This window comes from Trifolium pratense, linkage group LG7, assembly GCF_020283565.1.
Source record: "Trifolium pratense cultivar HEN17-A07 linkage group LG7, ARS_RC_1.1, whole genome shotgun sequence".
NCBI lineage: Eukaryota > Viridiplantae > Streptophyta > Magnoliopsida > Fabales > Fabaceae > Trifolium > Trifolium pratense.
The window spans coordinates 58,464,806-58,478,984 of record NC_060065.1 but is presented as its reverse complement, the minus strand read 5'-3'; the positions used below and the strand labels follow the sequence as shown (position 1 = coordinate 58,478,984).

Sequence of the window (14,179 nt, the reverse complement as noted above, 5' to 3'; positions counted from 1 at the left end):
AGAAATCATATCTAACCCATAGCTATTGTCAATTGGATATGTATAGAGCTTCATGAAAGATAGCAATGAAGCAAATTCATTACCACCAGCTTTAGAAACAAAATCAAATATTCTGACCCCTGCACTATCATCAAAATAACAGTGAATATTTGCGAAAACAGAACTAGAACCACCATAAAAAATATCACTACAATAACTGCAAGTGTCAGCAAGTTGTGGTTCAGGTGCCAACACTTTTGGAACCTTGGTGCATAATCCATCTAGTAATGGTCGAGTTACCTTTGCTTTTCCACACTCAACAGCCTCCATCGCATGTTGGATTGAATTCTTCTGTTTAGCAATCAGTTTCTCACATGATCTTTGACTGGACACTTGAAGCTTTCTCTGGAGTAAAGAGAGAAATGCAGCTTGTGGCATAAAATTTGGAAGACCAATCCACTTAACCTCTTTCAAAACCTTAATTCCTTCAATTATAAAATTCTTTATAGGATCACTTTCAGCACAATTTTCATGATTACTTGCATATAGATTAAGCATCTCCAGTAACCGAGTGGCACAAAGCATGTGCTTGTCTTCAAAATCACCAGGGATAGTAGGCATCCTATGCATGTCTTTGAACAAATCAAAAGCAACAGCCTGCTCATTATTCAGGCACCTGTTGATGATGGCACTCCAAGCATCTATGTGGCACAATGACATATTATCAAACAGTTGGAGTGAAGTTTGTAACATCGAAAATTGCTTTGCGGTGGTAACCAATAGAAACAAATTGAGTGAAGACGCCGGAATGACACCCTATCGGGTGGTTCTGGTGGCATTGGCGGCGGTAATGTCAGAGTCTCCATGGTAATAGAATTGTTGTTCGGTAGTGTGTTGAAGAACAACCTTTCAAATATGGCACGTTTAAGCTTTTCCCAATCCAATTTTGGATCTTCCAATCTCAATTGCCTTACCCAAAACCAGGACAGCCTTTGCAATTCATATTCATATTCACACGCTTTTGAATTTAGTCCAGGTGAAGTTTCCATAGTTAGAAAATCCACCTTTGCTGGAAGTGTTTGTGACATAAGTCTTTCCTCATTCACATGCTGCACAACTGATGGTGAGGATTCTTTAGCTGGCTTTGGTTTGTCCAATAACTAGTTTTTTTACCGTGCTATAGCACGGTTAGTATCATACTTTTTTTTTTTTAATTTATATTAAATAAACTAATATAACTTATATAAATTATTAACATTTGCAAGAGTTAAGTGTAGTATAAAACAAAACGGGAATTTAGAGAAATGCAAAATGATATTGTCCATATAAAAAGCGTACATCACAGAGTGTTGTTACATATATGAGTATAATAGTCCACTAACAATACCATTAAAATAAAAGCTCCCCATGTTAACCCCCGAGTTTCTATAAATTTGGTGCCAATTTGGATGGACTAATTTATTTCTTAAAAAAAAAATTATAGAGAATAAATAATTTATTATTTTATTCAATAATTTTGAAATACTTCAGGATATACAACATTTGTATATTATCATCTGTAATAAGAATAGTAACACCAAATTAAGAAAGTGTATTTTTGCACCTTATCGATCTTTCTATTATAGCCTAATTTTTTTTTTGGAATATATTATACCCTAAGAAACAAAAAAAATAGGAACAAAACAAAAACAATAAAAAAATCATATGAAAAAGTTTAGTAAAAAAAATAGATACAATAAAAAAATTATATAAAATATAGTCAATAAAAAAAGTTAGGAAGGAGAGTATAATAAACAAAATATAACCTTAAATTATCAAAAACGAAAAATAATTTGAAACAATTTTTTTATTTATAAAATGACAAATAAAAATGAACGGAGGGAGTAGATAATAAAGATGTTGAAGGTTCCATCCATAAATATAAAATTTATTCAAAAAAATTATGGATATTAAGAAAGTTGATTCTAGTATTACATATGGATGTTGTAATTTTGATGTGTAAAAATCATAATCAATCCTTTGGTTTTTGTAGACAAAGGATTTTAAAATTTGGGTGTAGAATTTGTGTACAGTCTGTAAAGTAAGACTTTGTTTGATTTGTCTTGATGAATATGTTTTTATAATTTTTAATTTTTTACTAATAAACAAATAAATATATTAGTGAATTTTTTTTTGCATTGACGTACATTCAGTAGTCAAACAAAATCTTATAATTAGGGATAAATGTAGTAATAAATACAATCATTAACAAAACATGTCCACAAGCATACTGACATTGTATTTATTAGAAATGTTTTTAATTTAGGGGAATGTTAACTTGTGTCCTTAAGAGCACATGTTAAAAAGATCAATATGGTAAAAATTTATTACAATACTTTTGTAGGTAGCTTTTGTATCATTAAATATTATATTTCCTTTTTTATCATATGCCCTTAAGACACATGTTAACGTGACCCTTTAATTTATTAATGCATGCCTAACTAATAAATGTAATTCCATCCAAATTTAATTCCAACCCACCCGGCCGACGTGGCACCATGTATTCATTCAACAGTAGCAAATTTGGACATCCAAATTGTAAAGATACTAGTGTGTTTTCACCCGTGCAATGCACGGTTTTTTTAAAAAAAAAAAAAAAAAAAAATTTTTTTTTTTTTTTTTTTTTTAAAAATTTCCATTAAGCAAGCATTTTTAACAATACAATAATATTTGTCAACAAAAAAAAAATACAATAATAAAAATCTTAGAAATTGGATGGTCATCTACAAATTCTTTGAAAAACTTCAGGATAAACAACATTAATGGTACTTGTTTTGGCTAGACCATCATCACCGACTATGAGAATCTTCAAACCTGCTCTAGTTTTAACACGAGAAACAGCAACATATAACTGACCATGAGTAAAAACTGGTCTCGGAAGATATAAACCAACGTGACACAATGTTTGTCCTTGACTCTTGTTAATTGTCATGGCAAAACAAACACAGAAGGGGAATTGGCGCCGTCTGAAACTTATTGAAACATTCGCATCTGATGGTACCAAACTCATTCGGGAGATATAAACAATATCACCAGTATTAGTTCCTGTTACAATTTTAGCACCAATAACAATGTTCCCCATGTAGAAAACAATAAGACGTGTGCCGTTACATAGGCCAGACGAAACATCAATATTCCTTAAAAGCATAATCACAGTTCCAACTTTGATAATAAGTTTATGATTTGGCATTCCAGAACACTTGATTTCGTTCAAAAACTCAGTTGTAATCCATCTAAGATCCACACCAACATCATCATCACCTTTTGAGATTGAGTCACAACTGAGATACTCTTTCGCATCACCGGGCATTAGTGCAAGTACATAATCATTTATTTCTTCAACAACATCCAATGTTGGAGCAAGAATAGCCCTATCTTGAAAGAAATCTGGAACATGTATATTTTCAAGCAAATTTGGATAAATTGCCTCAACAATATCACCTATCGGGTTCAGAGAACTCTGAACTAAAATATCTCGAGGAATTTCAACAATTGACTCACCATCTTCGGTAATACCTATCTTACCATCTCCAATATCAAGGATCCAGCTGGCAAACTCCCGTAATTGCTCATTTTCAACTGAATTGGATGAAAATTGTAAGCGCATATTTTTTGTTAATCTCAAAACTTTGCATCCGCGCCAAAGGTAGGATGAATTAATTGTTGCATGAACAACGTCAGCGCGAGATCCTTTTGGAATAACAGGCAGAATTTGCCTAAAGTCTCCACCAAAAACAACAGTTTTCCCCCCGAATGGCAAAGATTTATTCTTAACATCAACTTCACTCATTATATCCCGAAGAGTTCTTTCAAAAGCTTCAAAAGCCCACTTATTAATCATAGGAGCCTCATCCCAAATAATTAAGCTAGTCATAATCAGCAACTGTGCCTTTTTACTACCTTTATCAATTTGGCAACAGGATTCCTTGGTAAGAACTAAAGGAATTCCAAACTGTGAATGAGCAGTTTTACCACCGGGAAGTAGGATAGAAGCTATACCACTAGATGCAACATTTACTACTATTTTTCCCTCCGAACGAAGTCTATAAGAAAGAGTTTTCCATAAGAACGTCTTCCCAGTCCCGCCATATCCATCAACAAAAAACATAGATCCAAGTCCATTATCAACAGCCTTATAAATATCTTCATATGCAATCAATTGCTCTGAATTTAAGTTACCAACATGTTCATTGTGAAGAATCCTCATATCATCATAGTCATAATTAAATTCATTCTCGAGCAAGATGTTATTGAAAATACCATTATTTTGTTCTTTTAACTTCGGCATGCATTCATAGTCCTCCAGAGATTTACCATTTGCCCGCAAATAATTGTCAATCTCAATGAGACATGATTCTTTCAAATCCTCGTCGGACATAACAAAATCTGAAGAAAAAAACTATTAAATAAAATATAAATGAAAAAAACATAAATAAACTGTTAATAGATAGAAGTTCACCTGGCAAATTCAACTCACGACGTTTTTGATACAATATTCCATCAGCCAGAATTTCCCATAACTGTTCCCAAACATTAAAAGGATCACTCATTGAGTTAGACATCAAAAAACACGAAAACATCTTTCGAATAGAGTATCCAGATCCAATATTTGCAACTTCAACAATAGCATTGATAAAATCTCGATCATCTTCCAATAACCTCAAATCAGCACAAGCTTCCCTAAATGAATCATGGACATGACCATTTACGGTTCGAAGATCCTCAAAACTGGTGCATCCAACTTGGGCAGTCAACAACAATCTTAAATAAAAAAGCTCACGCGAACCGTGTGGAATGTAGGTCAAGCGACCCACCGAACCACCACTTTTCCTCGGTTTCCAAAACCGACCATCAGAATCATAAGTGAATAAGGTTGGAAATTGAGCATATGTTAGGTGACGACCTTGAGGATATTGCCTGTTTGCAGCCATCCAAGCTAAAAACATGGTACCCTTTTCACTATTGGACTTAAGAACCTTCTCTAGATTAGAACTATCATTGAAGACCACTCTCTGATTACCTTGGGTATGGAAAGTTAATCTAGTGACTGGAGGCCACCTAAAATGAATCTTATAAGCAAAGATCCTCCAAATAGATTCCGATGGAGACAAAAACCGGCAGTCATAGTACTGCTGTATCTCATCAACACATTCATCATCACTTTTATATAAAGTAGCAGTCACTCTATCAACTCCTTTGTTAATATACTTAAACAAATATTTAATGCAATTTGATTTGTTACAATATTCTATATTAACATGCGCTTGATATTTCATCATCAGTTTCGGATTGTACGGAACAACACTTCGATTATCTAGAATTGCTTCCTTTTTAATCACAGTGTGCCCAGAGTCTCTGCGCCTATAAATAGGATATCCACTTGGATCAAAAGAGGTATGCGACACAAATTTTTTTGGATAAAATTTAGAACAACGATGATGATCTTTCATGCAAGGAGATTCGGTGAAACCATTCCCACATGGTCCATGAATCATGAAATTTGTTACAGTTGAATAAAGTTTAGGGAACAACTTTTTATCGGGTAATTCAGCACAAATCACCGAGTCAATTGCAGCCGCTGTAGTCAATTTATCTTGAGGATCTAACCACAATAAAATGTGTGCGTGAGGCAATCCTCTCTTTTGAAATTCAATAGTATACATACCTTGTAAAAATTGATCAATAATCAATATTAAGAAGCAAGTTTTAACAATAGAACAATAAAAAGATAAAAAAAACTAAGGCAAAACATAATAAATAATTTCACAATAAAATATAGCAAATTACTTACTTGCAACAACCCTACCGAAAAATTGACCCTTTCGAAAATCTGCCATCATTAGATTTAATTTCATTTGAAATACACGACAGGTAATATCAGGTCTATATACTGAATAGTTACCAGATTTAGCCATGTGGCGTTGTATTTCCGGCCATTTTGGGTTGCAGGTGAAAGTAAGAAATAAATCAGGATAACCGAATTTTTTGCAAATGGCCATTGCATCTTGACAATTATTGAACATGTAGCGCCTCCCACCAGTAAAAGAAGACGGTAAAACAATTCGAGACCCAATGGAAGATGCAACACAATCACCACGACTAACAGCTTCTTCTATTCCCGCAAGGAAATCCGATCGAATTTCTTCTTGATTAGACCTTACCCAGGATAACCTTTGAGATTCAATCATCGAATAAAGGTCAACTACAAACTGCTGGAATAATCTTCTACTCCTAAGAATAATAGAATCTTCGTTCATTCTCTCTTGAAGACGAAATGCTATAAACGCACGCATTGGAACACGAGTTCTTTTTTTTTTGCTTGTTGAGGCTGTCAAACGGTTAAGAGGGATTTTCTCTTGGTACTGATCTTCACCAAAAGGAAACAACAATGGGTATTGCAACGGAATATACTTTGCATGAGTTTCATGAATTCTCTTCAAATATCCATTTTTTTTGCGTACGACGATATCTCTTCCATCCTCATCGTCTCCAATATCACCAACAACCAATGCAGCCACTTCATCAAGCCTAGGTAAATTATAAACTCGGGGATCTCTTTGTCGATCACGAAATAAACGTAAACTTACAGAGACACTTTGATCAGCATCAAGGTAATCCCTAACCATACGAAAACATTTCACCAACAAATTGTGTTCATCCATGACAGCCAAAATTTCTGCCACCAACAATGGATCAAGTGCTTTTTTAGAATCCAGGGAACTACGAAAGAACAAAAATCACATGTTATATGTCACCAAAATTAAACTATCTACATTACAATTTATTAATGCAAAACAATAACATAATTGAAATATATTAAATCGAATATATAATTACCTGAAATGGGATAATCGATTTGAAACCTCATTTTGAGTATCGTATATATATAAATGAGCAAATTTTGGAGATTCACCATGTTTAGGAAGTAAGCTACCAATTCGGTGGTAGTTTTGCCCAGCAATAACAAAATGAGGAGGACCATGTCCATCATTAGATGGAGTATCAACTCTTCCTCCAAGTGAAGTGAAAGAAAACATATTATTGTAAGATCTTATATTTCCAAAAAAATGAGAACTTTTTGGGTGAAATCCATTGAAAAGAGATCTTATTAGTGGTGGTGGTTCCTCCAAATATGGTATCAAGATCTTGCCCTTTTTACAACAGAAAGAAACTCTAACCGCATTGCTCCGAGGATCCTTTTTAGCTCTCTCGTGATACCAAATCATTGCGCCACAATCCGGACACACAATATCCATATCACCAATATCCATATACTCTGTAATTTGACAATTACATTATAAATAACTAAAATTACAACCATTAATTAACTGCAAAATATACAATAAGAATCTATTCATTAGTTTGTAATCGTACCTACTACTTCACTTGATCGAAATTTCCTATTGTTTGTAAAATCAGCCTGTAGAGCATTTTCATCCTCGTATGAACAAGCAGCACGAGCTGGATAAAAAATTCAATGAAATTACAAAAAATTCCGACGATACCAAACACGAATTACAATCTCCAGGTGCGATTCGAACCAAAAATTGGATGAACAACATTCAGACTTCTCTTTCCCCTTTGTAGATTTGTATTAATCAGGCATTAGAACCAACCGATCTCCATAAAGGTATAATGATATTTTTTTCTCAGTAAAAACCAGAAGGATTTCGCCCAAAAATTTAAGATTTTCAACACCAATAAATAAGAACAATCTTATGGTTTTTTTTTTCCACTGGAAGATGATAGTTAGTTTCGTTTTTCAAAAGGGATGGAATTTTTGACTTTTTTGTTTTGTGTTTTTAGTATTGATTTAGATTTGAATTTTTTCTATTACTATGGTTGCCTTTTTGTTTTTTATTTTTTCATAAATTTTTAAGTGTGTGATTTGTTTTTTTATTTCTTAGTTTTAATTAAAACCAACTCAATTTTAGAAATAATGGGTCAAGTTTTCTGAATTTTTTTATCACTTTTTAAGTAGGCCCAAGTGTAAATAGTGAAAAGGATTCCCAATAATAGCTTTAAAACTACAATATTTAGGACTTAGTGAATTTTTTTTTTAACAAATAGGACTTGCTCAAACTTACTTTATGAATAATGGAAATAAAATAATGTGATATATTTTAGTCCTCATACAATTTAAATGAAAATAAAAAATCTATAATAGTATATAAAAAGATATGAAAATTTGGGCAAATTTTTTTTTTGTCATCAAAATTATACGAAAATCAAATATCTATAACAAACCCACAATAACACAAGACATTTTTTTTTTACATAACCTAGATAGAGAAATCCGCAGAAAGAGCTTATGAAGCACGCTAAAACAATTGGAATAAACAAATAAATATAATTGGTTGTGCTCTAAGTAATATGAAGTATCATTACATAAAGAAGAAGAATTGTTAGATGAATTTGAAATTTGTTGCTCCAACAAAAGCATCCCAGCCTTTGACCGATACACTGGTAAAAATAATATGAAAATTGTTACACAAAAAGAAAAAACCTTCGTACCATATTAAAAAACTACTGAATTTAATTAATATGCACCATTGGTGTAAAGTTATTTTACACATGCGTCCAATAAAAAACCGACACATCATGTATGGTCATTAAAAAACATGATGTGTCACATTCATTAAATGACGTGGCAACACGTCAATTGATGTATGTGTAAAAATAATTTACACCGACGGTGCACAACAATTAAACTCAAAACTACTAAGCAAAGTTAAAAAAATTATAAAGAATAAACTTACATCCACGTCTAATACTAATTTTTTTAATAACTCGAGTTCTTTGCAGACGTTTAAGTTTCATTTTTTCTATACGAATGCGTCGCATCAACCTGCTTAAATTACAATGCCCTATTGAATCAACCGTCATTATCAAAATTATGAATAAACTTGAAAAATAATTGTGCAATACTAAAATGAACTAAAGAGTTGAGAGATGTCAAAAAACATCCATATGTTCTCAAAATACAATGAACTGAGACAAACACCATTAAGTATTTATAAGAAAAAAAGGATGAATGAAACAACATAAAGGACAAATTGGGAATTTATAGATCTAATAATTGAACCAGAATAAGACAAAATACATTATTTAACATCAATATAAATAATAATATATAAAATAGCCAACCTTAAGCTAAATTTAACTATGGTTGAAGACAAATAGACTATAAAGAAATACTCAATATGTCGCTTAATTATTTTATTTTTTTGCAATTTTTCAACTTAACTAAAATAAGTTAATATTATGATAGATGTGTATTTTTTGAGAATTAAATTACGATATTATCTTTTGAAAGGTTGCTTATAATAAGACACTTCTTAATAACTGATTACTTAATCAATTGAAACTAACTCAATAATGCATCTTTCCTAGACTATGTAGTGTGACTCAATAATGCATATTAGCTGTAGCTATGACATATAGATAACAGAGGGAATAGTAACCTAGTGAATGACTAACCAAAACAAAGAGAGGCAACTTGACATCATAGGAAAAAAAAATCAAAATACATCTTAATCGGTAAATTTTAATATCGAGAACTTCATCAAGTAGTTTACGATAAACCAGTTATAAAAAAATTATAGCGAATACAAATTAAACAAAATCTACCGTCAATGAGTCTTGAAAACCCATCAAATAATTTTCAAAAAATTTTAATGAATATAATTTATACGATATAAATTTTTAACCAAATAATATATTTTATAAAATTCTTATTCGATACATTACTCATCTATGATGGTGAAGACTAAATAATTAGCCATCAAATAATTATCCTTTTTAATTCTCATATAATATGATAAAATACACCACATTAATCAATTGTCTGCTGATAATCAGAAGAGAAACCACTGAATAATTTTAGCTACTAAATAACTATACTCTCCTTTGGGAAGACATAGATTCATAATTAAAAACACACAAACTAAATCAATACAATTATATTTTTCATCATAGTCCAAGAGAAATAAAAACACCATTAGTTAAAAACTCTGATACAATACAACCACAAGAGCCCAGGAAATAAATCAAAACGAATAACACTAAAATCAATACACCCATAAGAAAATCAACAAATTAACTAACGTGAACGACGGCGACGACGCAGGATCTGGACTTGGATAACATTATCACCAGTGGTGGCATTGAAGATAACCTTATCTCTGAACTTCAAGTTGTTCTCAGTCACAAATTTCTTCCAACAAGAGTAAACATATCTGTTTTCTTTATTTTGACCTGAAGTGAAAATCTTTGAATTGTAAACTCTTCCAGATGCAACATCAATAAGATAGATCTTCCTGTCAGAGTTCATTAAACAATTTCTGGTGTATTCCCTGGGAAAATTCTACAAGCAAAAATAACAAAACACAATATTAGAACATCCCAACAAACGCACATAAAAATCGATATTAAGTAATAAGCTAAAGATCGAAAACAAATCAATTAAACTATACCAAGACATTTCTACCCCTAGAGATTGAGGAAGTAACGACCAACTCCCACTTGAATGAGGATCGAAATTGCATTTTTATGGAACCGCTGCACATGGTTTTTCGATCGATTAAGAAGGAGGAAGACGTAGATAATCTAAAAATCAACGAAACTGAAAACTCAGATAAAAAATAAAAATATCAAAACACAAAGATGCAAGGAACCACTATAGATCAAAAAACCTGACGGAAGGAAATTCCATTGAATTTTTCATTGAAAATTTTCTTCTCTGCAATGGAAAATAGATCTAATAATGGAGAGGCAAAAAGTATTCATCTACCATGACAGATTCTTGCAATACAACTGCTATGAGCAGTGTCTTGCATCTTTAAATGCACACAGGTGAATAAAAAATACATATAAGAAAACCTATTAAATAAAATACCCACTTGGCAAAACCCAACTCATTCAACTCCATGGGCCAGCCACAAAAAAGGGGAACACGAAAAAAATAAACAAATGGCCCACTATTACAAACATCAAACAGCCCATAATTGGAAAAAAAATTGAACTGAGACTAATATATAAGATTCAGAGACTAAGTAACATAAGCAAATTACTCAAGGGAAACAACACAAAATTCACAAACACCAGACAAACAATAAACTCCAAAGATTGCCAAGTTCATAATATCAACACCATTACAACATCATTCCTAAAGATTAAAGAACAAACACTAAACCTGGATATATTTTAAATGGAATACTCCATTGTAATGTGAAAACATTCACATTGATTCAAAATAAGCAGGACAAATAAGCTACTACTACATTGTCTAACCTGAGAAGCATAAATATTCATCATATTTCAAAATAAGAGTCTACAAATTTCAACAAATAAGACAACTGATAACTTAATGATCATACACCACCAACATAATTAATTAAGCCTAGGACGAACCACTCTAGATTTCCCAGCAGCAGCAGAAGAACTTTCTGCATCGTCGCATGGCGGATTCCTTCGATAAACCGGTCCTAGATACTCGTCAAGCAAACGTTCGGTAGTGGTAGCAGGAGATCGATACACCTTTTTTTTCATCAGATTGCATTCTGGATCAATCAAATTTGGAACAACCTGCAAATTAAAAAAAACCAGTAAATTACAAATTTAAGTATCAAATTTATAAATTATGCAGACCATTAAATTGCAATACAATCCTAAATTCGAATAGTCTAACAAACCTTTGAAGGAATCCTGCAAAGACCCATGCTAGCATAAAAATTAATCACCTGAGGATCATCGGACACACAACGAACCTCATATACTGGATCAAGAAATTTATCAATGTGAACTGTCTTGTGCAGAATCAAAACTATACTTTTGCCCATTACCGAGTCAAATGCACGGGGAAAAAAAGCCGCAGGCAATATCTACAAAAACAAATTGATTCAACAATGATAAGAATATAAATGACAGATTCAATACATTGATTCAACGAAATTAATGGAGCACCAACCGGATTATTTGGGTCAACCAATGAAATAGGAAGCATAACATGATCATAGGCCTCAATAAAACAGGCACCAGTTTCATCTTCTAGCACCATTTTAACTCTATACCTAGCATGATTATACAAAAATACATCATATAATACTAAAATATAAAGTTTAACCTACACAGAACATTATTCAAGCTAATTTGATAACTTAAATTATATATATACTTTGGAACAGCAGAAAATTCTGTTGCGTGGCAGTTCTCGCAAAAATAGGCACCGAGGTAGCTCTCAACAATGATATCACAACGACACACCGGATACCACCACGGGTTCAGTTCAACCATATCAACTATGCGAGCATTAACAATAAAAATACCAGTCTGGGGGTCATCCAATAGCTCAGAAATTGTCTTGAATTGATAACTGACATCAAACCTAAAGCCAACCGATTTATCCATCGGACAATTGCCAAGAAGTCTCCTGGTCTGGTTCAGTGCCAGAATCAATCTACATTCACAAAATGTCATCAAAACTAAGTCTCAAAATAATAAACTTGCCACATAAAAAATTTAACCTAATAACTTAAAAAGATACCCTGTCTTGAATTGTATTGATTCAGGAAAGACTGGATTAACATAGAGCCTTGTGACACGGTCAACACTTTGAACAACAATGGAACCTATTAGTACATCACATAATTCAGTTAAGAACACAAGCAAAGACACAACACAAAACAATGTATTAAGCACACAATAAAACTAATTTTGAAAAAACACAAACCTTGTTGCATAGTTATTTTAGCAAACTGGAGGACAACAATGGGCAACCCTAGTGGTTGGTTCTCCATCAATACACGAAAAAGATCAACATAGTCACCACACAGCTCACAATCATACGAATTTCTACAGTCAAGCAATGACTTAGACATTTCTAAAATAAAACACATAACTAAATAGAGTAATTAAATGTTATAAACAGGGAGAAATAGCCAAATAAGTTATCTTAAAATCTACATCAACAGATAATAAGCTACCTATGATCCGTAAGCTTGAAAGAAACTGTCGTGGATATCGTCCCATCATCGAAATAGTTTTTATTGTGTCTGATGAAGGTTATCACACCAATTACATCTGCAAATTTTTAACTAAACAATTAACACATGATTTCACCAACAGAACAAAATGAACTCAAAACAATCTTTGAATATAACTCACCAACTAAATACTTGAATCTTTCGGAAAGCTGGAGAACATTATCGGATCCGATGAGGGACATTCCATAATGTGCAATAGATGAACTCGAAGACAGATTCACATTAGTGTTAACATTAAACACAAGCATGTACCTATTATAACTTCCAAGAATCTCATGCAAGTTGTAAGTAACAGATAAATTAGACATAACATAAACATTACCCTCATCTATTAGGTTATCGAAAAGACACAACAAAAGATTAGGAATGGTTGCTTGGATTTTATGACCCTGTTTAACACAATAAAGAAAAATCAATTTAGACATTTTTCATAACTTTCCACTCAAAAAGATCAATACTTAGAAACACAATAGACTGTAGAGAACAATAATCGACATAGAAACTTACATTCCTGTCGATCAACACCATATCAACCGATTCAACATTTCCAGGAAAAACACTGTTAGAAACGGTCCACTTTCTCAAAACCCTTAACTGATACTCACCAGCAGCATTTCCACCCTTGATAAGCATTATATCATCATAAAGTTTTCGTGTTTGAACTTCGGTGGAAGACATTGAAGCGAAGATATGAGAAGGAAAATGGGGAAATCTCTTTTTGGATAGGACAGCACTGTAGCAAGCGTACATCAGTTGCAAAAGCAACTCTGTGTTTTGGTATCTCCAGAATCAAATAGCAGAGGAAGTTTAATATATAAAATACACGCCTATGACATTGTGAGATATCTTAGTCAGTAAAAAATATCATCAACAGAGTAATAATACATCTCCTAATTATTAGATTTTCTTTTTTAAGTATGAACACGAAGCCAAGACACGATATACAACACGAACACTAATATGTCGATACCGATAATTTTTTTGAAAAATGATTTAATTTAGTTTAATTCTAAATATCGGCGTCGAATATGGACTCCGACATGTGTGCAAAAAGGACACACCTAATTTGAGGATTGTGATTATCTAAGCACAATGAGTATGTGATATATCTAAAAAAT

The 14,179-nt window shown here is 32.5% G+C and overlaps 3 protein-coding genes across 3 annotated transcripts; all 3 read right to left on the bottom strand.

The window, feature by feature from the left end:
• Window positions 1–2,737: 2,737 nt before the first annotated feature.
• On the bottom strand, window positions 2,738–7,644 carry LOC123896710. The gene is made up of 6 exons (XM_045947068.1): window positions 7,635–7,644; window positions 7,393–7,479; window positions 6,856–7,294; window positions 5,810–6,738; window positions 4,478–5,683; window positions 2,738–4,404 (listed from the first exon to the last, which is right to left on the bottom strand). The coding sequence occupies exons 1-6, from the start codon at window positions 7,642–7,644 to the stop codon at window positions 2,738–2,740; spliced, it is 4,338 nt and encodes a 1,445-aa protein (XP_045803024.1).
• A 2,326-nt stretch (window positions 7,645–9,970) lies between these two features.
• Window positions 9,971–10,845, bottom strand: LOC123899872. Its single transcript, XM_045951125.1, has 3 exons — window positions 10,713–10,845; window positions 10,494–10,578; window positions 9,971–10,384 (listed from the first exon to the last, which is right to left on the bottom strand). Exons 1-3 carry the CDS (start codon window positions 10,742–10,744, stop codon window positions 10,121–10,123), a joined length of 381 nt encoding a protein of 126 aa, XP_045807081.1. The 5' UTR covers window positions 10,745–10,845; the 3' UTR covers window positions 9,971–10,120.
• A 564-nt stretch (window positions 10,846–11,409) lies between these two features.
• On the bottom strand, window positions 11,410–13,739 carry LOC123896709. Its single transcript, XM_045947067.1, has 8 exons — window positions 13,569–13,739; window positions 13,183–13,450; window positions 12,749–12,898; window positions 12,563–12,647; window positions 12,194–12,475; window positions 11,987–12,089; window positions 11,712–11,900; window positions 11,410–11,604 (listed from the first exon to the last, which is right to left on the bottom strand). The coding sequence occupies exons 1-8, from the start codon at window positions 13,737–13,739 to the stop codon at window positions 11,410–11,412; spliced, it is 1,443 nt and encodes a 480-aa protein (XP_045803023.1).
• Between the last annotated feature and the right edge of the window lie 440 nt (window positions 13,740–14,179).

Bases quoted from the DNA above. Each gene is read 5' to 3' on its own strand.
- LOC123899872 (XM_045951125.1), bottom strand. From the start codon at position 10,744: ATGAAAAATTCAATGGAATTTCCTTCCGTCAG. The intron at 10,579-10,712 runs GTTTTTTGATCT...AACCATGTGCAG, and splicing joins ATGGAATTTCCTTCCGTCAG to CGGTTCCATAAAAATGCAAT. The intron at 10,385-10,493 runs GTATAGTTTAAT...TTTTGCTTGTAG, and splicing joins CTAGGGGTAGAAATGTCTTG to AATTTTCCCAGGGAATACAC.
- LOC123896709 (XM_045947067.1), bottom strand. From the start codon at position 13,739: ATGTCTTCCACCGAAGTTCAAACACGAAAACTTTATGATGATATAATG. The intron at 12,648-12,748 runs GTTTGTGTTTTT...ATGTACTAATAG, and splicing joins TAAAATAACTATGCAACAAG to GTTCCATTGTTGTTCAAAGT. The intron at 12,090-12,193 runs GTATATATATAA...TAATCATGCTAG, and splicing joins GAATTTTCTGCTGTTCCAAA to GTATAGAGTTAAAATGGTGC.
- LOC123896710 (XM_045947068.1), bottom strand. The intron at 5,684-5,809 runs GTAAGTAATTTG...AATTTTTACAAG, and splicing joins TTTCGGTAGGGTTGTTGCAA to GTATGTATACTATTGAATTT. The intron at 4,405-4,477 runs GTGAACTTCTAT...TTTTTTCTTCAG, and splicing joins TCGTGAGTTGAATTTGCCAG to ATTTTGTTATGTCCGACGAG.